The 22,998-nt window shown below is 52.5% G+C and overlaps 1 protein-coding gene across 1 annotated transcript in view; it reads right to left on the reverse strand.

Moving 5' to 3' along the window:
• The window catches only part of Lgr6 (leucine rich repeat containing G protein-coupled receptor 6), a 118,955-nt gene extending 96,388 nt beyond the window's left edge, over positions 1 to 22,567 (reverse strand). Inside the window, exon 1 of the mRNA XM_076832282.1 lies at positions 21,936 to 22,567. Within this exon, the coding sequence (XP_076688397.1) occupies positions 21,936 to 22,147 (212 nt within the window). The 5' untranslated portion in view covers positions 22,148 to 22,567. The remainder of the gene's footprint in view (positions 1 to 21,935) is intronic.
• Between the last annotated feature and the right edge of the window lie 431 nt (positions 22,568 to 22,998).

The raw sequence follows: 22,998 nt of genomic DNA on the forward strand, positions 1-22,998 counted from the left end.
GCTAGACAAATTAATGGCACAGTGGGGGTTACTACTTGGTCTCTTAAATCACGTAAGGAGTGGAATGACGGTAGTTACCTATAGCTCCAGCTGAGGAGGAGGCTGAGGAAAGATGCTTGAGCCCAGGAGTTTGAGACCAGACTGGGCAATATAAAATGACCCTATCTCAAACCAACCAACCAGATGGATGCTCTTTCGATCCACTAGATAGATTCTTTTTTTTTTGCAGGGGAGGTACTGGAGATTGAGCCCAGGAACATTCTACCACTGAGTCATATCTCCAAATCTTTTTTATTTTTTACTTTGTGACAGAGTCTCACTAAGTTTTCCAAGCTGGCCTCCAACTTGCAATCCTCCTGCCTCAGCTTCCTGGGTAGCTGGGATTGCAGGTGTGCACCACTGTGTCTGGCTTAATCTTGAATTTTCTAACACAGTGTCCTCTGTCCAGTTTATTCCCTGAGATGACTCTTCCTATCAGAGATAATGTGCATAGCAGCTATCTTCTCTGAGATTCCAAAGACACAAGTTGACACAAAGTTCTCTTGGAATTTTGTGGTTTTCAACACTTTCCAAACAAGGGAGTGTGCTTCGATCTAGAAAAAGTCTCCCTCACCATCCACATAACAGCACAAACCGTTCTCTTAGGGTTTGCACAAAGTCCTATGTGAGAACAACGCTGTATTTTGAAATAAAAGGGTTATTGCTTTACTTTGTCATTTCTTGGCTCCCTTGTTGGTAACAAGAATGTCTCCAGACTGCCTGGAGTGGCAGGAAGGCTGTGACGAGGGAACTGGAGGGGGGTGAGGGGGAATGAGAGGCTGGAGGGTCAGCTGGAGAGGCAGGGTCTGGATTGGGGGTGCCTGTGGAGGGGAGGGAGGGTCCTGGTAGTTGCCAGGCAAAGTTGAGGCTGGGCAGGTCAGACTGCACTGGGGCAAGGCTGGAAACCCAGAGTGTCACCAGAAGGTGACCCAACTAATTCATGTGGGACTGGGAGGGATAAAGGGAGGGGAATAGAGATATTCCTAAAGGTCAGGAGAGAGAAAAGAAAAAGAGTATTTTCCGCAGGTAGTCAGAGAATGCCATCACTGGCTCTTGCCTATGTGGGTCTCCTTGAAGTCTAATGACTGACAACGGAGGCCAAGGAAGGACAGCACCCAGGAGAGGGCCCTCCACTCAAAAATGCTAGTTGTGGGAAATCATGGTTTAGCTCCATGGGCACCAAATTCAGGCTGAGCCCTACTTCTCAGCTTTTTCTCACAGAGGGGGGTTCACTGGACAGCGGGCTGCAGGCATGGGTGCCTGGGCAGAGCGAGGAGCAGGAGATGGGGTGTGGGGCTGGCCTTGACCTTCAGCACTGTAGGGAAATCCCTTTGGGGGAAGCCAGGCCCATGCATGGCTGAGGGGGCAACTCTGGCTCTACTGGGTAAAGCTGCTAAGGCGGATTGGACCATAGTGCCCAAGTCCCAGTCAAAAGTGCTACAGTGGGTCAAATGCAAGGGGCTGCTCCTGCCCCCAGGCCAGTAGTCAAGGTCCTTGGAGAGCCTATGGGACCTGTTCTCCCCAGCTGTGCCCAGAGCCAGGCAGCAATGCTCAAGAGCAAGGCGTGGCCCAGGGATTGCACAATGCATGTGTGCTTCTCCAGGGCTCCTCCCTCCTTGCCAAGCCATGCCACCCACGGGCAGAGATGTTAAAGGGACCCAGACCTCTTGGACCCCACCAGGGGGGTCACAGTGTGACCTGATAACAGCCCATGACATGAAGGGCAGAGTCTCTGGAGGGCCCTGAAGCCATGAGGGCTTCTCTGGACCCCCTCCCTTCTCTTCCCCCTCTCTGGAGACAGTACAGACCCATGCTACCCAGAGAAAGGAATGGCCAGGTCACAGCCATGGGCGACTATTTAAGTTTCATTAACATTAAGTTGAGGATTCAGTTCTTTGGCTGCACCAAACACATTTCAGGGCTCAATCGCCACAGGCAGCTAGAGGGTACTGCCATGGAGGATGCAGACCAGAATACATCCACCATCGCAGGGTGTGCTGTGGGACAGCAACTATGCAGCCTCCACACCCAGAAAGACCCGTGCTTGTCCCCAGCTCTGCCACTCACTGGCCATGTGACTGTGGGGAAGTTATTTCACCTCTCACTGGGTGCCTAGCACACGGTAAATTACCTCTCTTCACCTGTGAACATCACTACTCATTGCACTAAGGCCCAGTTCTAGTGCCTAGCCTACAGGAAGCCTCCAACCTTCCACTGTCCACTAAATCAAGCAGCCATTTGCTATTCAATGAGTATTTATTGAGCACTTACTATATAACAGGCTCTGTGCTAGATGAAGCCTCGCACATGTATGCTCCTTGTCCTTAAAGAGCCAACTCCAGTGGGGACAATGGCCAGAGAACAGACAATAATACAAGGCTGAGTGACAAGTGCTAGGACTGGGGCTTGAGTATCATAGGGCTTCCTCTCAGACTAATCCCCCTGTGGCCTTTTGACTCTAATCTCTGAGGGTTCAGTTATAAGTCAGGTCGCACAATCCTGCCTTCAATTACAAATGTCATCTTCTGGTCTCAGATCATTCATTCATGTGGCTGTTCTGCCCAAACAGTCTAGAGCTCCTCCACAGCTCCCAATTATGGGTTTCTGTCACATACACAGACAGCATCCAGGTCGGTTTTCTAGAAGGCCATGGAAGGAGGGGGCATCCCACACACAGGCCCTGGCCAGAGGGACAGAAGAGGTCAGACAAATCTGGTGCAGGAGGGGGACAGAATAAACCCAGAGAAAGCCAGCCACAGTGGCTGTGCATTTGAAGACGCCAGGCCCCAGTCTCTGACTCACCAGTGTCTTTAACAGTCCCTCTGGTCGCTGGCTCCGCCTAGCAGGGCACCCTCTCTGTGTGTGGGAAGGAATGCAAGCTCTCCTCAGCCCAGACATCTGGGGTAGGAACTACTAGCGGCTCCCCTTCCCTCCGCACACTGGGAAATCCCTGAGCTCCCAGCCAGGGCCCCTGACAGGGCTGGGTGGAGTGGGTACAAGAGGACACCCAGGTGGGACGGAGCCAGGCAGCCCCAGCAGGAGGTGCCACCCCAGCTCTGAGCGCTGTTTGCTTAGCTGGAGCTCCAGCCCCTACCTTTATTCTCACAGATAAACAGGCAGGGTGTGTCTGGAGCAAGGCCCTGCCATGCAGTCACCACCCCATCCCAGACGGCAGCTCCCCTCTCACATCAGGACCTCCTCCTCACCTTCTCAGGCCAGCAGCTCAATGTCCTTCTGCCTCCCTACACACTGCGGAGCACCCAGACACCCCCCACCTACCCCCCAGCCAGGGGCAACACAAGATCCCTGCCGGAGGCCCCAGGCTCCAGCTGAAGGCAGGGGGAAAGCAGAGGCTGGGAGTTGAGAGGCCTCCGGCTCATTTTACAGAGGAGGCTCAGCAAAATTAAGGTCCCTCAGGGCCCAAATGCCAGGCTGTCCTCAAACTCTACGCCCCTGCCTCTCCCCCGCGCCCACAATCTGAAGCCTTTTGCAGCTGGTTAGAGCTGGGCACGTCCCTGGTCTCGTGGGTGCAATTCTTTCTCCGGGCCAGGGAGTGAAGCCGTATTTATTCCCACCTTAAATGAAGAACTGGCGACTCGGAAATATCACCTTACTTCCCCTAAGTCACACAGTTAGAAGTGGCAGCGCGAACGCCGCGGGCGGGCTCAGCTGCCCCAGCCGCACGCACGGACCGGCCAAGCCGCGGAGCATCCCGCAGCGCTGCTGCCCGGGCTGCCAGCGCCCAGCCGCCGGGCGGTGGCCAGAGCTCGGGAACAAGGCAGGGGATTAGCGCCCACCCCAGAGGGCCCCACTAGTCGCTTCGGCCTCGGGATCGCGCTTCCCCAGGACTCGAGGCTCGGCGCCCCTCCCCAAGCCCACCTGGGCGCACCATGTCTTACCGATCTGCCGGCGCCCAGCGTCTCCCTTCCTCCATCTAGATCCTGAGGCCTCAAACGCAAGTTTCCAGCCAGTGCCCACTACTGACTACGCCTGTCCTGCCCACCACTGATCTGCTGCTGTCCTGCCTCCAGTCCATCCGTCCCCAAACGTCTCCCCACTTTCCTCTTCCCCAACTCCCTTCCTATTTGGTTCATCAGACTTGTAGGAAGACTAGATCCAACCAAGGTCGAGGTCCCCACTCCCTGCCCAGCAAGAAGTCCTAGCTCACCTCTAGCCTCACTCCCTCATGCTGCAGTTGGACTGAACAACTGTCTGCCTTGCCTTATACCATAGTAGTTGTGGCTCTGGTGTCAGACTGCCAGAGTTTGTATCTTGGCCCTAACACTTGACAGTGGTTTGATGTTGGGCTTTCTCTTTGTACCTCAGTTTCTACATCTAAGAATCGCCCTGTTATTAACCCTCCTAAGGGCATAGTGAGATTTAAGTGGGATGGAAGAATCCATGTGTGTAGTGGGTATTAGCTCTGCCCACAGATGGCACATGTCAGTCAGCACACCCCCCCACACACACTTGCATTCACTCCCAGAGGCCCCCAGCCTGGAGAAGCAGCTCTGCACGGTTAGGAAACAGATGGGTTGGGGCTTCCGAGGGAGGGGAGGGCGTTTTGGGTCAACCCTGCCCTTAGGAGGCACCAGCTGCTGCTTCTCTCGGGTGCCTCCAAGTGATGCCACCTGCCTCGGCCCTGATCTTCTCATCCTTTGATCTTCTGATCTCTGGCCAGGGTCTCCCAGCCAAAGGCATTCCTGTGTCCCAGCCTCCTCCAAGGAAAGGCAAAGGGCTGGGCTCCTTCCCCTGGCCCAGCTCCTCCCCTACCCCTGCTGTGTGTGTGCAGCTGAGACTACTACACAGGCCCTGGGACAAGGTAACAATCTGGCCCCTTCTGGAGAAGAGCAGGGGCCCCAAGGTAGGGCTGGCCAGCTGCTGCTGGAAAGGTGCCTTTGGCCCAGCTTCTTTGTTCTCCGTGAGCTTGTGTGCAAAACGCCCTGCAGGAGATGGGTGCCCTGGGTGTAAAAGAGAAGCAGGAAGAAATATTTCCTTCCCTCGGGAAATCTCAGTCTGAGGAGAGATTCAGAACCACAGACTCTGATGGACAGAGCCTTGGACACTAGAGCTGGAGGACTCTCAAGGACCTGAGGGTCAGGAGACAGTCAAGGAGGGCTTCCTGGAGGGAGCTTGACCTGAACTGGCCAAGGGGGACATGATGAGCCATCAGAAAATGGCCTGACTGAAGCCAGGCAAACTTGTAATTCCAGTGGCTAGGGAGGTTGAGGCAAAAGAATTGCAAGTTCAAGGTCAGTCTCAGCAACTTAGCCAGACCCTGTCTCAAGATCAGATAAAAGGGGCTGGAGATGGAGCTGAGTGGCAGTGGTGCTTGCCTGGTACACACAAGGCCTAGGGTTCCATTCCAGTATGACAAAGAAAAGAGCTGAGTGACAGCTTTGCAGGGTGGGGAGAGGGGATGAGGTGCTCAGGATGACAGCTATCAGTGGTTTGGCAGGATGGATGGCAGCTCCTCAAAAAATACATCTAGCTCTTAATTCCTGGAACCTGTCAATATGACATGACTTGGAAAAAGGTCTTTGCAGGTATAGTTCAGTGGAAGCCTGAGATCATCGCAGATCCTCCAGGTGGGCTCTGGATCCAGAGGCAAGTGCCTTGTGAAAGACACACAGAGGTCACACACAAAGAAGATGAAGCAGAGATGGGAGTGATGTGGCCACAAGCCAAGGACACCAGAAGCATGCAGTGGATTCTCCCCCAGAGCCACAGGGATACAGCCCTGTTCACACCTTGATTTGGAGCTCCAGGGCCCAAGAACTGTGATAGAATAAATTCATCTAGTTTTCAGTCAGCCAGTTCACGGTCCTGTGTCACAGTAGCACCTGGGAATTAACACAGGTAAGCAGGAGCAGTCAGAGGGGTCTCAATGTGCTGCTGTTCCTTGAACCCCTCTTTTCCCTGTGGGCTCCTGCTGCCCCCCTCTCTCTGTCCCCCTGCCACCACTGGCCTCAGAGCAAGCCAGTGACTCATTCCACACTTCTCCACCTGGACGAGTCATGCTCACCTCTTGAGATTCTTCTGTATCTACTCTGACCCAGAAATTCCATTCCTGGGCATTTAACCAATAGAAATGCACTCACGTGCTCACCCAGCAACCATACGGGACTGCTCACAGCTGCGTTCCTTGTAACACCCCCAACTGGGAAGTGTCCAGCACTCAACCACAGTAGAATGGACATATTGTATAGTAGTCACCCCCAGCGGACAAACTGCCAAGAAGCAACGATGTGGGTGGATCCTCAAACACAGGAAAAGAAGCCAGACACAAAATAATGTCCCCTTTACATAAAGTTCAAAACGCTGGAAAAACTTTCTATGTTATTAGAAATTATGATGGTGATGTGGTGCACCCTGTGATCCCAGAGACTCGGGAGGCTGTGATAGAATAAATTCGTCTTGTTTTCAGTCAGACAGGAGGATTGCAGGTTCGAGGCCAGCCTGGGCAACTTAGCAAGACCCTGTCTCAAAATAAAAAGGGCTGGGGATGTAGCTCAGAGGTAGAGCACCCTTGCATTCAATCCCTAGTACCAAAAACAAAACAAAACAAAAAACACATTTTAAAAAAGAAAAAACATGGTGTTTATCCTCTCGGGGGATGGGGATGGTTATAGGATGGAGGACTTCTGCTAAACTAATGATATTCTATTTCCTGGTCTGGGTACTGCTCATACAGGGGTATTTGCCTGTGGAAACTTATCAAGCTATCCTCTTGTGCATGTTTTCCGTTATATTGTACTTTTTTTTTTTTTAAACTCAGGCTGCTGTGTCCCCCTCTGGATGCCATGGTATCTTGTGGACCCTTCTCAGCTGTTGCTTCATTGAGTTGAAATTAGATTTTTATTTCTGTGTATCATTTTCATCTTACGCTTCCATATATCCATGTCACCTTTCACAGGTCCTGGCACATAATAGATGCTTAATAAACACCTAAGATTTGCTAGCAGGGCTGGGTGAGGTGGCACATGCCTATAATCCCAATGACTCGGAAAGCTGAGGAAGGGGGATCACATGTTCAAGGCCAGCTGGGGCAAGTTAGCAAGATCCTGTCTCAAAACAAAAATATAAAAGGGTTAGGGTGCAGCTCAGTGGAGAAACACTCCTGATTTCAATCCCCAATCCTGGGAAAAACAAAAAAAAATGTGCTGGCCTGACCAAGGACATTGGGATTCCCAGACTTTCCTCCCAGGGCTTCCTGGCCATCAGACCCAGCTCCCTGGATCTTCCCAGGAGTCCTCAGTGAGGTGCGTTCTTCCCCACGGATGCCCCGTCCATCCTGTGTGCCCCCCAAGTGCCCCCATCAGCCTAGGCATACCTCCCGCCTAGTGCTTAATGCCGAGGTGACAACCCCCTGCCAGCCTGTGATCGGTCTGAACACAGAGCTCATCTTGGGCCTTCGGAGCCTACGCAAGTGTCAGCTACACCACAGGGATCCAAGAACCCACCTCAAGTCCCCAGAGCACTCGCCCCATCCCAGCCTGGGGCGGGCATATTCCTATGTTCATCTTAGTGTGTTTGGAACTGGAAGTTTTCAAAAGACATTTTCTTTCTTTAAGAAAATAAAGAGAATGAACAGGTAAAGCAGAAGCTTCTCAGTGAAAGGGTTTCTAGAACAGATGCCTCACCCTAATGAAACCCAAGCCTGGTCAGGAGCTGGCTGCCTGGCAGCTGCAGAGGCTCCCCATGGAGGCTCAGTCCTCACTGCAGCCGGCTGGGTTGGCTCCTGGAACCAGGTTAGTGCCACTACCAGGTCTGGAAGGTGTTCCCTCCCTCCCAGCCCTCTCTCTCAGGAAAGCCCATCAACAGAGTTGGTTTCTGCCCTGTCCCTCCTGGCCCCTGGCTGTTCACTGTTCATTCATCTGTTCATTCACTCATTCATCTCTTCATTCGAATATTCCACTGATATTTTTGAGCATCCACGTGCAAGGGGCTTGGACCAGCACTGAGAATACCTGGGGACATGGATGGCCAGGTGGGGCTCCCAGCCTAGTCTGAGACACAGACAGGTGAAAAGGAGGTAGAATGTAGGCAGATGGGCCCTGGGGCAGCACAAGCTCAGGGGGGAGCCCTCTCCCAGAGTTGAGGGTCAGGGAAGGTTTTCTGGAGGAAGAGACATCTCAGGCAGCCCCTCGAATTGTGAATGAGGCTGATGCTTCCCTGGCTGCCTCCAAAAACTCCCCACCAGGCCTGGAGACTTCTTTCTTAAACACATCCTTGCTGGAAATCGACAGTGACGTCTGTGGGGCTCTTTCTTATATCCCTGGATGGAAACCAGTGGTACACTACCTAGGTGCAAATTAGGTAAAACCAGTTCTCTGGGAGGTGGAACAGGGGCAGCTGCGCTGAAACTCAGCGGATGGTCTGACTTATTCTAACGTTGGAGCCCAGGTGAGTGTCAGCTACACCAGTTTGCTGGGCAACCTCAAGTGCAAATTCTGACTGTGTCATTCTGGAGTGAAGCCTGAGCTCCTCCACTCCCAGGGTTCTCCCCAATGCTGCCGCTACTGCTACTGCTGGCTGTGAACTATACTGTGAGTAAAAAGGCTTTAGAAATGTCCAGAAGACTAGGTGGAATCTTTAAGCAATACTTCATAAATGTTTTTTCAATCACTTTTCTTTTTTTTCTGTGCTGGGGATTGAACTTAGGAGCGCTCTACCACTGAGCCACGTCCCAGCTCTTTTGATTTCATTTTGAGAAAGGGTCTTGCTAAGTTGCCCAGGCTGACCTTGAACTTGCAATCCTCCTGTTTCAGCCTCTGGAGTCACTAGGATTATAAGTATGTGCCACTATGCCTGGCTCAATTGCTAAGTATTGACCAGACTGACCCAGAGAGGTGCTGCTTGTGGTCTGGCCTAGAGTGCCTGGCCAAGGTTGAAACCCTGCCCCTGTTCCACTCTCCTCTTCTGCCTACGTGGTAGGGCCTTGCAAGCAAGAGGCACTTTTCTCTAATTCTCACAAAGGCCATGCCAGGCTAACTGCAACCCAGAGCACTGCAGGGCAGGGAGACTGCAGGAGAACCTGATTCCCAGGGGGAAGCTCGCGGAGCCTTCAGCCTCCTCTACAACAGGCAGGCCCTGGAGATCCCTGGAGGCCGCATGTATGGCATCTCCAAGGTGGTTTCTACAGGCCCAGCTGCCTTCCTCATGGAGAAAGTAAAATGAACCCCAATCCAACCTACTAATGCCTTAGGAAGCTAACAAGGCAGGGCTGGCTACTGGCTCTCTCCTCTTTAACCAAAGCAAGAGGGAAAATAGGGGACATCACAGCAAGAAGAGGAGGGATTCTAGGAAGAACTTTATAGAATAATATTCCTAAGAAGTCAAACACTAAAGCAAGTGGTGGGGTGTTGAATTACTCCATCTGCTCATCTGGGGGTTCCAAGCCAGGTAAGGGAAAGGGGCCAGAGCAAGACATCAGGAAGGCTCCTCTGGCCAAGCTTGTGAGCTTCCAAACCCTCCTCTCTTGCTACACTCTACTTGCTCTCTGGCCCCCTGCAGGCTCCAAGGCCAAGCATCCATCAGCACTGGGCATAGCAGGGTTCCAGCGACTGGCCCAGGTAATTCCTGACCCCAAGCCCTACTCTCAGTGTGTGCCCTGAACTCCAAAGCATGGTGCCTTTGCACCATTGTGATAGCTGGGACAGAGAGGCTAATCCTTTCTGGCAGGTGGAGGCAGGGCAGGCGGGGGACCGGGGTGGCACTCTGGGCTTCTACATTCAGAGCAGGGGAGCAGGCAAGGAGGCAAGGGATGGCGTGGCGTCGGCTGGCGGGGAAGAGGGCATTCCTCTTTCCGCTGGCTGCCCATTGTTAATGGGGGGCCTTGTTCTTGCTGGGCACACAGCCCTGGAGGTGCTTGTAAGGGTGATGGCCTGTCCCAGCCCCTGGGATCTCAAGTCTCACGAAGTGAACACTGCAGGTCTGCAGGGACCCTGGCTCCCCCCTCCCATCAGACTCCCCTCCTGGCTCACTCACACCCCTCCCCTCTCTCCCTCCCTGCTTCTTTACTGGCATCCCACCAGCTTTTGTCTCTATAATACCCTGGTTCAGGAGCTCTCATCCCACAGGAAACAGGCCCAAAGAGATCAGAGGACTTGGCCAAAGGTCCTCAGTGAGTGAATGGCAAAGATAGAATCCCAGCTCAGGGTCTCAGATTCAAATTCTACTGAATGAAGAGCAAATTGAAAGCTGCAAATGGAGGACACCAAAAGAGTTAGAGGAGGGGAACTACTGACCATCCCCATTCCTCCAGAGGACTCTCGCTGCCCCTCCCTCCACACCTGCAGGAGAATGGCAGGACAGAGAAGGGCTGGGCAGCAGGACCCTGCAGCAGGGAAGATGGTTTCCTAAGGCTAGAATGATACTAAATCTTTTTCTCCTCATTTGGCCCGTGGACTGTCCAGCAAGACCATCCAGGAACTGGCTGTTGTACCTGGCTCCCTTATTCATAAGGGCTGATTCAAGAACCCTAGACAGCACTGAAAACCTCAGATAGCACTGCTCCCCATATATACTGTGCTTCTCCTATATGTACAAACCTATGATAAATCTTGATTTATAAATTAGACATAGTGAGATATTATCAACCAGAACAACAAAGTAAAATTCAATGACTATGGTAATATGCTGTAATAAAATTTATGTGAATGTTGTCTCTTAAAATATATCTTATGGTACTTTCACTTTAACAACTTAAAGAAAGAAAGCACTTAACAGCTTCTTGCTGGCATATCCAAATTGCCAATTTTACTACCCTTGAACTTTGGGGCCATTATAAAGTAAAACAAAGATTCAACACAAGCACTGCAGTACCAAAATAATTGTTGTGATGACTGAGAGCTACTAAATGACTAATGAGTGGGTAGCATATACAGCATGGAAATGCTAGACAAAGGGATAATTCAGATCTCTATTGCAATGGAGAACATCACCAATTACATACCTGTAATCCCAGCTACCTGGGAGGTTGAGGCAGGAGGAGTACAAGTTCAATACCAACCTGGGCAATTTAGTGAGATCCTGTCTCAAAAATAAAACATTTTTACAAAGAGCTGGGGATGTAGAATCAGTGGTATAGAGTGCTTGTCTGAGTTCAACCCTCAGTTCAGCAAAAAAATAACATAAGGGGGCTGGGATTGTGGCTCAGTGGTAGAGTGCTCGTCTAGCATGTGCGAGGCTCTGGGTTCAATCCTCAGCACCACATAAAAATAAATAAATAAAATAAAGGTATTGTGTCCAACTACTTCTAAAAAATAAATATTTTTTAAAAAATCACATAAAACTTTTGGCTAGGCATGGTGACACATACCTGTAATCCCAACTACTGGAAGGCTGAAGCAGGAGGGTCTCAAGTTCAAGACCAGCCTTTTAGTTGAAATAGTAACAACTTAAACCCAGTGAATGGTTACTGTGTGCCATCAATTTTCATGTACTAATTTGGCTCTCACAACAACCCCATAAGTTGGGTATCGTTATTACCCCCATTTTAAAGGTAAGGAAATTAAGGCACAAAGAGTTTAAGTCTTTCTCCAAGGCCTGGTAAAAGGCAGAGCCAGGATCTGAACCCAGGTGGACCAGCTGCAGTTTGTGCACTTAACCTCTCTGCTGTACTGTTAAAAACTAGGAGGGAGCCTGACACACGCTGGTGACATGTCCCCTGCCCTCCTGTTCAAGCACAGGCCTACTCAGCAAAGCCTAACAACTATCTCAACTGGGAGCACCTAGACTCAGATGTGTCCCTGTGCCTATCTCAGCACAGTGTATCCCATGGAGCCCCCTGGATCCTTGCAGACTACACACTCAGGCCCAGGAGTACCTCAACCACATAGGCATGTCCAGGAAGGGGGCCCAGGTTGGCCCAAGAAACTCTGCTCACAGATGCTGAAGCCACGTAATTGTATTGGGGGGGCTGAGGTCCATGTGGTCTGAGAGGGGAGCTGGTTCCCAGTTCCAACTCTCTTGGATCCTAAGTTTTCTTCCAGATAATAAGGGCAGGAGCCCAAGTTCTGTCCCAATTATCGTTTTCTCTTGTTTTTGTCCTGGACAATAGTCCCCTCCCAGCCTCCTAATCTGCTCTGTCTACCACAAAGGCAAGGGATTAGTTTACGGCCCCTTCCTGCCTCAACTCTTAGAATCCCTGGACACCTGATCCAGCCTCCCCATCCTCAAACACACCCACCCCGGGGCTGCCCCAGATCTGAAGCTGAGGGGGAGGGAACAAAGACTAAATGCATATACCTGTACTGTTCATGGCCCCTGCAGAGCGCCCCCTGCAGGTAGGGACTCACACTGGAGAGCGTGGGAGTGCACCTGTGCATATTTGAAGTGGGGGGTGTATGACGTAATCCTGAAACAAAGAGGACCCCTAGCACAGATCCTATTGGCAGGAAGCTCCTGCCCTAAGAGACTTCTCCCTCCTAATGATGGAGAGAAGCGTGGCTCTTATCCTCAAGAACTCCTGAATCTGATGAGATAGAAAACCCCTGTCAAATGGACAGAGGGACATACAAACAGAGTATGTAACACCTGATATTTTAACAGGGAATAAAATCAACACCTCCTATGTGCTAAGTGCTCCCCCAAACAGGATTGTGCTTCATATAACAACTCATCAGGGAGAGGACGATTACTCCATCTTGTAAATGAGTGCAATCCCAGCTCTCCTCACGCTGAGGCCTGTGTTTTTTGTTGTTGTTGTTGTTGTTTGTTTGTTTTGTTTTGTTTTTAACTTGTGCATCACAACTGCCTGACCCAAGGCTCCTGTACCAACATCAGTTAAGCAAAGCCTTCCCTCTTCTGTGCCCAGACTGCTGTGTGTGTCTGTCCCTACCCCAGGCACCTCTCACATCCCACAAAGTGTCTGCTATTTGTTTTTGTTTGGATACTGAGGATTGAACTCAGGGGCACTCAACACTGAGCCACATCCCCAGCCCTTTTTTGTATTTTATTTAGAGACAGGGTCTCAGTGATTGCTTTAGTGCCTCACTGTTGCTGAGACTGGCTTTGAACTTGTGATCCTCCTGCCTGAGCCTGTGAGCAGCTGGGATTAAAGGTGTGTGCCTTGGCTCCTGGCTAGTGTCCATTATTTATATGGCTGCCTTATCTCTTAGCTCTGAGCTCCCACAGCAGAGGAAAGTGATGGATTTTGAAGTCCCCCAAACTCAATTCACCTTTGCTCTATCCCTACATCATGTAGCCCCCTCATCTGAGAGAGGGGATAGCCACTATCCTGGCCACACGGGAAGATTCATGAGAAAATCCTTAACACAGTGCTTCACAGACAGCAAGCATCCCATCCGTGTCTGTCAAATGAGTGAATGAGTGACTGAATAAATGTTTGTTCTGCACGAGAACCTGTGGGTTCAAGTGGCATTATCACTGGTCACAGACAAGGGAGAGGAGGGACACTGCAGCCTAAACTGGTACCAAAAAAAAAAAAAAAATCTAGACAGTGCCTAGGTCAACCTAGGAAGGCCTCCCTCCTATAGGAGGTGCTAAAAGCCTTTTAGTGGCAGCTGCTCTTGGCCTGTTTCCCAGGAGCCAGTGATAACTCAGGTAGGGGGCAATTCAAACTGCACAGTTGGAATAAACCTTGGTGTGTTGGGTCCCATTTTTCTGGCTCCCCCACTTATTCCCCCACCAAAAAGGAAGCACTCCCTGCCCTGCAGTGACCCCAGCAATATATTGGGCCAAGGTGCTAGACGATGACAGTGCTAGATGCCTTTGTACCACAGCTTCTCCCTGCTTCCCCCTCCATCAGCCCATGACGTTGGCCTTGGGCCTGGGGACCACATCCAAATCCCAGACATGGTGCAATGGAAGACACTCAACACCTCCCTCCCAGCCTGCCTCAGTCTGGACACCCTTGGGGATATTTTCACCTCCAGCACCTCCAAGGGCAAAGGGAAGGGACAAGCCAGGCGTGGTGATGCATGCCTGTAATCCCAGTGGCTCAGGAGGCTGAAGCAGGAGGGTTGTGAGTTCAAAGCCAGCCTCAGCAATAGCATGGTACTTAACAACTCAATGAGACCCTATCTCACTCTCAACAAAGTTCTAGAATAGGCAGTGCTGGGTAGACAAGATGAAGGGCCACTTTATGATTGCTTCAGTTTCTACTTCCAAATGTCTCTCTCAAGGGGAGACCAGAATGCATAGTAGTTCCCATGTGCTCGCTTTGTGCCAAACACTGAGCCAAACTGCAGACATCTTTTATGATTTATGCCCCTTTCAAGGCTAAGGAAGCTGAGGCTGAGTGAGGCAAAAAAACAAAAACCAAAAAAAAAAAAAAAATATGCTAGTTAGTGCTGAACCTGAGACTTGAACCCATGCCTGCTTGACTGCAAAACTGCACTCTTTCCTCTACAGCAATGCCTCCAGGTGTGCCAAGACCAAGGTCTCAGCTCCTAGGGTGGCCAGGCATTGCTTGGGGTTGGCTGATGCCTTCAGCCTGAGCAGCTTAGTCAATTGATCCCAGCTGCCAAATGCCTTGGATTGTTCTGGTTTAAGTGTGTGCCCTGAGGAGGAAAGTCCTGCTCTGGAACATCCTGCTCCCCAGGGAGTGGGACAGAAAAGACTGTCAAGATGGAGGGACAATCACAGCCCAATGTGGTTCCTCACTCTCTCCTGGGCTCATGGCTTTCTCTTCTAGAGGGTCTTCCTTGGCTACTCCCTGGGCTGCATTCTTCTGGATCTCAGGACTCAAGCCCCTTCTCCTTGCCCCAAGCCTTGCTCCACCACCTAGTCCTCTTTCTCTTCTGAGCACCCATTGGTCAGCTGTTCACAGCTGGTCCTCTGTGGATGCTCCCACGATTACCTGGCACAGTGAGTTCACTCTTCACACATGCCTGACCTGTCTCCCCTGACCTGTCTCCCCAACTTCAGCAACAAGTAAGTCCTCAGCAACAACCTTGATAGGCTCCATGCTCAGGGATTCTGCCTCCCCCTCCCCCACCAGAGTCCCCAGTTTCTGGGCTGAACCCCAACACCTTTCCCTTTGAGCAGCCCCCTGAGATGGACCCCTAGAAACCACAACTGGTTAGCAGGAGGAGAACGGCGTAAACTGCTGATTCTTCCCAGAAAGACTACCAGGGGCTGCTCAGCCTGGATTTAACATGCCCAGGTCCTGCCACACCCTTGGAGCTCAGAAACTACCAGTTGTGAGTCCCTAAGAGGCAATATACTTTAGAGGTTAGGTGGGAGATTTTTTTTTTGCGGGGTGGGGGGGGGATTGGGTACCAAGGATTGAACTCAGGGGTACTCGACCACTGAGCCACATCCCCAGCCCTATTTTGTATTTTATTTAGAGACAGGGTCTCACTGAGTTGCTTAGCATCTTGATTTTTCCGAGGCTGGCTTTGAACTCACAATCCTCCTACCTCAGCCTCCTAAAGCCACTGGAATTACAGACGTGCGCCACCGCACCTGGCTAGGAGGGAGATTTTCTTGGCTAAAATCCCAGCACCAGCAATTACTGGATGAAGGTCTTAGGTAAACTCCTTAACATCTAAAAGTCTCAGTTTCCTCATCTGTGAGATGGGCCTGACACTGGGACCACCTTCACAGGCAGTTTAAGTCCTTGAATGTGCACAGGGCAATCATCCCATAAATGCCAACTGGTACTGTGATTGGTTAAGCACACCCCAGGGTGATGGCAGGTTCTGAGGCAGGTTTCCCTAGGCCCATCAGGGGTTTTCTAGGTTGAGCCCCATGAATGCATCTTCCGGATGTCGGAGTGCCTTTCTGGAAGATGGCCATAACCCTGGGTCTTCCACCAGGAAGTCATCCCCACTGCGCTCAGGAGAGACAGGAGAGGCCGAAAGCCCATTATGAGGTGTTGCCCCAGCCCCAGTTTCAAATTCGAGCCTTCCAATTAATCAGGGGTACTCTGATCCCCTAAGGCTGGGGAGAATTCAAGACAAGGGCGCAAGCCCCCACTGGAAGTCGCTAGAGGAAAAAGAAGATTGTGGCGGACTTGAAAAGGCTAGGAATGGGACACAAAGGGAACCTCCACTCCGGAGGTACCCCATCTTGGACAGCCAGCCCAGCCCCCACCTGCCGCCGCCAGCCCGAGGCGGCCTGCTCTGGCATGACTCCGGGGGGCGCCGTGCCAACCCCTGAGCTGCCCCCCCCCCACCATGTCCTTTTGCTGCTTCCAAAATAACTCTCCACTCGCTGCCCAAGTTTGGCCTCTGGGCTGTTTTTCTCCTCCTGGGACCTGTTCTCCCATGTCTGAAGGGCGGCAGGAGAGACCTGAATTGTTGTTAGAAACCGGGGACCACCCCTTTTTTCCAATGGATTAGTTAGCACAAAGGAACTCCCACAATTCCCCAAGTCAATAAGTCCTTTTCAGTTTGGCTAAAAGAAGTTATTTGCAACCAGAAAAAGGGGTTGTAAATGTCTCCCCACCCTCAACTCTTACACCTTCCCAGGGTGTCCGCAGCCCCAGCAGGATTCCTTATCCTTGGCCCTGCTCTCACCTGAGTGAGTTCTTAGCCAAAGGTCAGATAGCCCATTAGGAGAATCCACACAGCCCCTTGGGGGTATTCCCAGGGCAGAAATGAAGCACAGTCCCCAACACTCCAGCCACCATTGAAGTCCCTTGGACCCTACCTGAGAAGTCTCATTCCAAGGAACTCTGTTTCCGGGAGAAGCTGGGCACTGACCTGAAAGGCTAGCCTCTTCCTCTTTGGAGGGTCTCCCATCAGGCACTGCGCCTGGTCACATCTACTCCAGGGCTCCCCATGAGGAGGAGGCCCACTTCCTCTGTCAGCCCAGCCCAGGAACCCAGGAGCAGAGCTGGTTCCTTGAAAGGCCATTTCCACCAAGGTCAATGGGTGGGGGAAAGGGCAGGAAGAAAGGACTGGCCATCTGATGGGGGATGGGGCTTGCAAAGATGGGGCTCTGGCATCCCAAACCCCCACCCTGTCACAAGCAGCCCTCTGTTCCCTTTGGAGTCCTATTGCACATCTGTAGTTGAGGGCGTTGGTAAAAACAATATGAAGAATTAACATTTTTAAAAGTACTTGTAGTATGAAAAGTAGCGTGCTTGCTTTCTGCCTCTCCTTTGCTCCTCCTCACGACCCTTCCAGGTAGGTACTGAGTGTTTCCATTTTCAAAGATTAAGAAATGGAAACTCTGGCGAGGTGGAGTGATGTTTCCAAAGATGGCGGAGCTGCTCAAGCCTGGGCACCAGACTCCAGAGCGCACGACCCTACCCATGACCCGGCGGGGCGCTCCCTCGGGTGCCCTCTCCTGGCCCCTGCTCTGCCCCTGGTGGCCCTGGGTCAGCATGGGCAGCAGGCTGCAGCGCGTGTGGGGCCATCGGGGTTGAGAGCCCAGGGACTGGGAAGGCGGGTGGAGTGGGGCGGGCCGGGGGCCAACTCCGCTCTGAGCCAGGCTTTCTTCTCCTCCGCCAGCCGCCCCACCCGGCCGCGCCCCGTGCCCACTGCTGCCAAAGCCGAGAGGTTTCCTTTTTCTTTTGCCTAGGGCTGTTTCCTGCCTTTCCTTTGAACTGGGGTGTTGGCTCCCCCTCACATCACTCCTCCAGCGACACCCCTCCACCGTCCTCTGATGGGCTCATCCCCCCAGGCAGTGCTTTGGAGAAAGGCCGGCACAGGAGGTCCCAGAGGACCCCATTTCCTGGAATCCCTCCACCCCTTCTTCGCCCTCCTCTCTGCTCCAGTCTGGGTGCTGCCTGGATTCTCCCCGTCCCTCCTCCCTGCCTGCACACCCGCTGCCCAACACTCTCTGTCCTACATCAGCAGCAGGGGACTCAGTGGATGTCCCCCTGCCTCTCTTACTTTCTAGTTTTCAGCCAAATGTGGGGACACTGAGGTCCAGCGAAGTTGTAGGACATGCGCAGGGTCTCCCAGCAATGGAGGGACTGAGGCTGAGAACTCACGAACCCCAAGTTTCCAGGGGCAGCAGCGGGCTCTTAGAGTCCCTTAGAAAGGCACCTGAGGCTCAGGTGAGACAGAAGACCTGACCTCAGACCCTACACATCCTCCCCAGGACCAGCTCTCCCCACAGAGGTCACTGTGTTCTATGCTTCTTTATCTAAGAAGCCCTGTGGGGACCCATCTACAGGGAAGCAGGCTGGGGGGTCTTCCATCAGTCACTCTCCTCCCCTCTCCTGAAGCCCTACCTCCTACTAGACAGTAAAAAAAACAAACAAACAAACAAAAAAAACTAAAGGCACTCTGGGTCCCCAGCACAGCTCATGCTGTCTCCTTGCCAGCCAGTCTCTCCCCATCCCCAACACACACACACACACCTGTCCCACACCTGTCATAGAACGCGCTGCTCTTCTTCCAATGCTAGCTCCAGGACTTCCTCCTCCAGAAGTCTTCCATGACTAATGCCTCCTGGCCCTGGTCCCCGAATAACAACACTGGCTAACACTTCCCATGGGCCAGACCCTATGCCAAGCCCTCTACAAACATTACCTCAGTGAATCCACACAGCTACCCTTTGAGACAGGTATTAGCTCCATTTGCAGACCAGGAAACTGAGTCACAGAAGTGCCCATGAACTGGCCCAGGTTCACATAGCTGGGAAGCAGTGATCTGAGCCCTGTAACAATATGACCAATGCCTGTCTCCTCAGCCCTCTGCTTTCTTCCTCCAGCATCCTGTCTCTATCTCTTTGGTTTACAAACATCTCCAGGCAGCGATGAGCAGGCTGCAGTTTACCCTGTCTCCATTCAGACTCACCATCTGACCTTTCACACCAATCCAATGGTTCTCAGAGGCAGTCTTTCTTTTTCCCTTTTTCTTTCTTTCTTTCTTTCTTTCTTTCTTTTTTTTTTTTTTTTTTTTCCACCAGGGATTGAAACGAGGGCTACTTTGCCACTGAGCTACATCCCCAGCCCTTTATTTTATTTTGAGACAGGATCTTGCTAAGTTACTGAGGCTGGTCTTGAACTTGTGATCCTCCTGCCTTAGCCTCCTGAGTTGCCGGGTCTACCAGTGTGCACCCCTACACTCAGTTCACAGGCAGTCTTAAAGGGAGTGACTTCCAAGAAAGGAGTGAGTAGTCTATTGTGGGTTCCATGGAGCAGAGGCCCCTTCCTTAGCCTCAGTGGCCGTGTGTGAAGGAAGTGGTTGCTTGGGGGTGACTGCTAACATGGATGAGCCTCAGATCTTTTGCAGCTAGCTTCCCAAGACAACTTTTCTCACATCACCTATTTCCCAATACTGTTCAGCTTTAGGGCAGAAAAGGGGGGACTCCACGGCATTACCTAGATTCTCCTACTCTGAGACAATTCTATTTTATTTTCCCAACAAGTATTTGCTGTGTATTCCTTCTCTTGGTTCTGTGCATATTTGTTGGGACAGAGCAAGAGGGCATCGTGCCTTCTCACTGTTGCACCCAAGCACCGTGGCTCCATCTTACCCTAGGTGCATTCCTGAAAGAGCCAGCTAGTGTCGCTGGGCCCTGCCGAGGTGACAATGTTTAGGAGGAAACTTTAAAAAGAGAGACCCCTGGAGGGCTATAAAGGAAATCTGTCCTTCCAACCTTGATCAAACGGGACTGGCATTGGGCTCTGAAGTAGTCATAATTTTTGGGCTTGAGTGTCAAAGCAAAGGACATAAAGACTCGCTGATGTTCCCTGAAACTGGAACAGAAGGAATGAGGAAAATTACACCTTGAAAAGTAAAGCCGAGAAGGGACGCTTACGCCGGTGGGGAAGCAGATATCAAGTGATTCGTACTGGGACAGAATGAAGGAATGCAGAAGAGGACCCACAGGTATCTTCTGCAGCCCACAGGCATTTCCCAACATTGCTGACAAGGGAAGGGAGCCCCAGGACCCTCCAGGCCTGGCTCTTCCCAATGCCCTCACCCTCACTCCACCTTCAGATGAGCTGGGCTGCTCTCTGGAGAGGGTAAAGAAAGAAGACTCTCTGAGTCACCTTCAGGACACCATCTATCACTCTCCACAGCCCACGGCAGCGGGCACAGTCCTCTCCACTTCCCTCCAATATTCCTGATCTGTGTGCTAATTCCTCACGTTGCCTCAGACTCTGTCTCCTCCCCTCTCCCAACTCAGAAACTTTCTCATGTCTTAAGAGGGAGCAGCTTTCTCAGCCTCCAGGGAGACTCAGGACCAGTTCAGAAAATCCTACCCCCACGGAACCCAAAAGTAGTTCATGTGTCCAAGGGAATTGTGTCCAGATACTAGAGGGAACCTATGAGCATGGATGGCGGGATGCTGGGACCCCGAAAGCGGCACTCTCCCTCCTTCCCAGTTCCTACCTGAAAAAGGATCTCTGACCAGTGTAGGAAGAATTGGGAAAGGAGGCTGGATGGATCAACCTTTGAAACCCATGCAAGTCTGTTCCAGAGACTGGCTCAACAGAAGTTACTTCCAAACTGGTTTTAGCTGCAGGATCCTGTCTTCAGACGAAACAATATCATATGCCCCAGTATATAAAATGGCAAGAAGTGGGGATGCTTTGTTGTAACTGGGGTGGCGTCAGAGCCTGCCTGACTCTGCCAGCTGCTGTGGCACCTTTAAAACGCCACAGGAATCTGCTCAGTTTCTGTCATGCCTTCCTGTGTGGGTCCCTGCTGTCACCCCCTGGTTATACAGGGCTCAATTTACCTTTCTGGAATGTGGACATTATCTTCTCCTTTTCCTTCCCTCCCCTGGCTTATAGCCTGTGCCTTTTGGAGCAGCGGGGGATATTCCAACTGGGAACAGGGAGATTGGAGGCCAGCCACACCAAAAGTTGCAATTCAGGATCCTTCATGATCACCAGGCATTGCCAACCCCGAGAGCTCTGGTCCCATTTTGCTCAACATACTCTTGCTGGGCATCTATTCTTTATAGACTAGCCAGCTCCACCTTCCTCAGAGGGCCTCTCTCCTGGAACTCCAAAGCCATGAGGAGCCTCTCTCAGGCCAGAAAGAATTCTGGGATCCTATCCCAGGTAGATCCCAGACTTTACCACCTGTTCCACCTCCTCTCAAGAAAGGTGGTGGCGCTGGGCTACGTCGGGGAGCAGAGACTGAGGAGATTCTCTTTCCCTAGAGCAGAGGTGGGAGGAGCCAGGTGGTCTGGAAAGTTCTCTCATCCCCTCCTTCTGCCTGTGGTGAGCAGCCAGTTCTGAGAGAAGCTCCTCTCAGGACAGCTGCCCCCAGGAGGGTCCCCTTCACTCACCATCTCACCCCAACGTAGACTCTAAAAATGGTTCTCTGGTTTTCAGCCCCAGTGCCTGCCCACAAATTAGTGTCTCCAACACAACCCTCCGGAGACTGGACTTCAGGGAGGCCCCTGGGGTGGAGGGAGGGGGCAGGGGCCTGAGCAAAGGGAGATGCCATTGGCAGTGTCCCTTTCTGAGAGATGACCAAGGGTGAGGCTCCCTCCCAGCTTTTGGGACCCCTCACCAAGGCCACCCAGCCTCAGTGTGCCAGCCTTGCTCTCCTCCTGGAGCCAAGGATGGTGCCCCATTCCCCCCACGGGAGTGGACTCCCTCATCTTCCCCACCAATCCAGTCAGTTTTTCCCTCAGTCACCCTGCTGGCCACTGCTCTGCTGGGGAAAGCAGAAAGACGAGAGGTCACCCCTACACTCACTATCCCTCCTGCTCAGGGTCCAGAGCCCACCTTGCCAGACCTCGACTCCCACAGAAACCCCACAACACACAGGTGCCAAGTGGGAAACCCAGCAAGGGAAGCCCAGGCTCGCTACTCCCTTGACCCTTAGTCTCAGACTTTTCTCCCCTCCCCAGCCCTGCAGCGGTGGACTTGGAAGGGCAAGAGCCCTCCCGGGATACCCATGCCACCGTGCACCAACTAGGCAGGTGCCCTAGACTATTGCCACAACAGTGCAAGCCGGCAGCCAGTAGGAGCTGGGGGGAGACCTGCGGCGAGTACTCACAGGTATGCCGTCAGGGGGTCCAAGTCCACTGGCACAGTGGAGAGCCCGAGCTCAGAGCAGTCGGCTGACAGCATGATGCCATCCTCCTGGCAATGGCAGGGGACCGGACAGGCAGCATGCCCCGGGCCCAGCTGGGGGACGCCGCCTGCGCACGGGGAGGCGCACAGCGCGGCGCAAAGCCACAGCGCCAGGAGCCGGAGCGGGCTGGGCATCTCGGTGGCTGGGCTGCGGGGCACCTGGCAGGCGCACAGGCGCAGTGACCGCCGCTGCTCGCCTCCTGGTCCGGCGGCCGGGCCGGCAGGCTGCACCGTCGGCGGGGACTGTCCCGCGGGCTCTCCTCGGCGTCGGCGGCAGCGGCGGCAGCGCAGGGACCGTGCAGTCAGAGAGGGGCAGGCATTGTTGAGTGATCTTCGTTATTCAGTTTCACAGGCTGGGCTTGGCAAGGGAGGGAGACACAGGCGGAGGAGGAGTCAAGGAAACTTCTTCTACGCTGCTCGCTCCCCTTCCCTCCTTCCTTCCGAGCTGGCAGGAATTTCATCCAGGAAAGGGGGGAAAAGAGAAGAAAAATTTAAAAAGAAAAGGAAGAAAAATTAAAAGGAAGAAAGCAAAGAAATTCAGAGCTTGGAAAGTTCAGACCTGCACTTGTTTGGAAAGAGTGCCCCAGAGCTGGGGTCAGATGGACTCCAGCCCCTCTTGCCTTTTGGGACAGCCACAGGATCTTTCGGACCTGGAGGAGGCCCTTGGGAGACATCTCAGTTCCCATAGACCCCTAGCCCCTCCACAAGGGTTTCCACCTGAGGGACCCAAGACCCAAGAGAAATGATTTGTTCAAGGTCACACAGCTCATTGGAGGGCAACTGGAACTGGAGCACGGGTCAGCCCTCCTCACCTCGTGTCAGAGACAGGAGAGGGGGAAGGGAGGGGGCTGTCCTGGAAGGGATCAGGCTGGGGAGAGTCCAGGGAAAGTAGGGATGAAAGGTTGTGGGCTGTGAGTAGCCTCCTCACTGAGAGGCCATGCCACCACACGGAAGAAACAGGTGTGGATTTCCACCCAGTGAGTGTA

The sequence above is a fragment of the Callospermophilus lateralis genome, chromosome 13 (genome assembly GCF_048772815.1).
Source record: "Callospermophilus lateralis isolate mCalLat2 chromosome 13, mCalLat2.hap1, whole genome shotgun sequence".
Lineage (NCBI taxonomy): Eukaryota > Metazoa > Chordata > Mammalia > Rodentia > Sciuridae > Callospermophilus > Callospermophilus lateralis.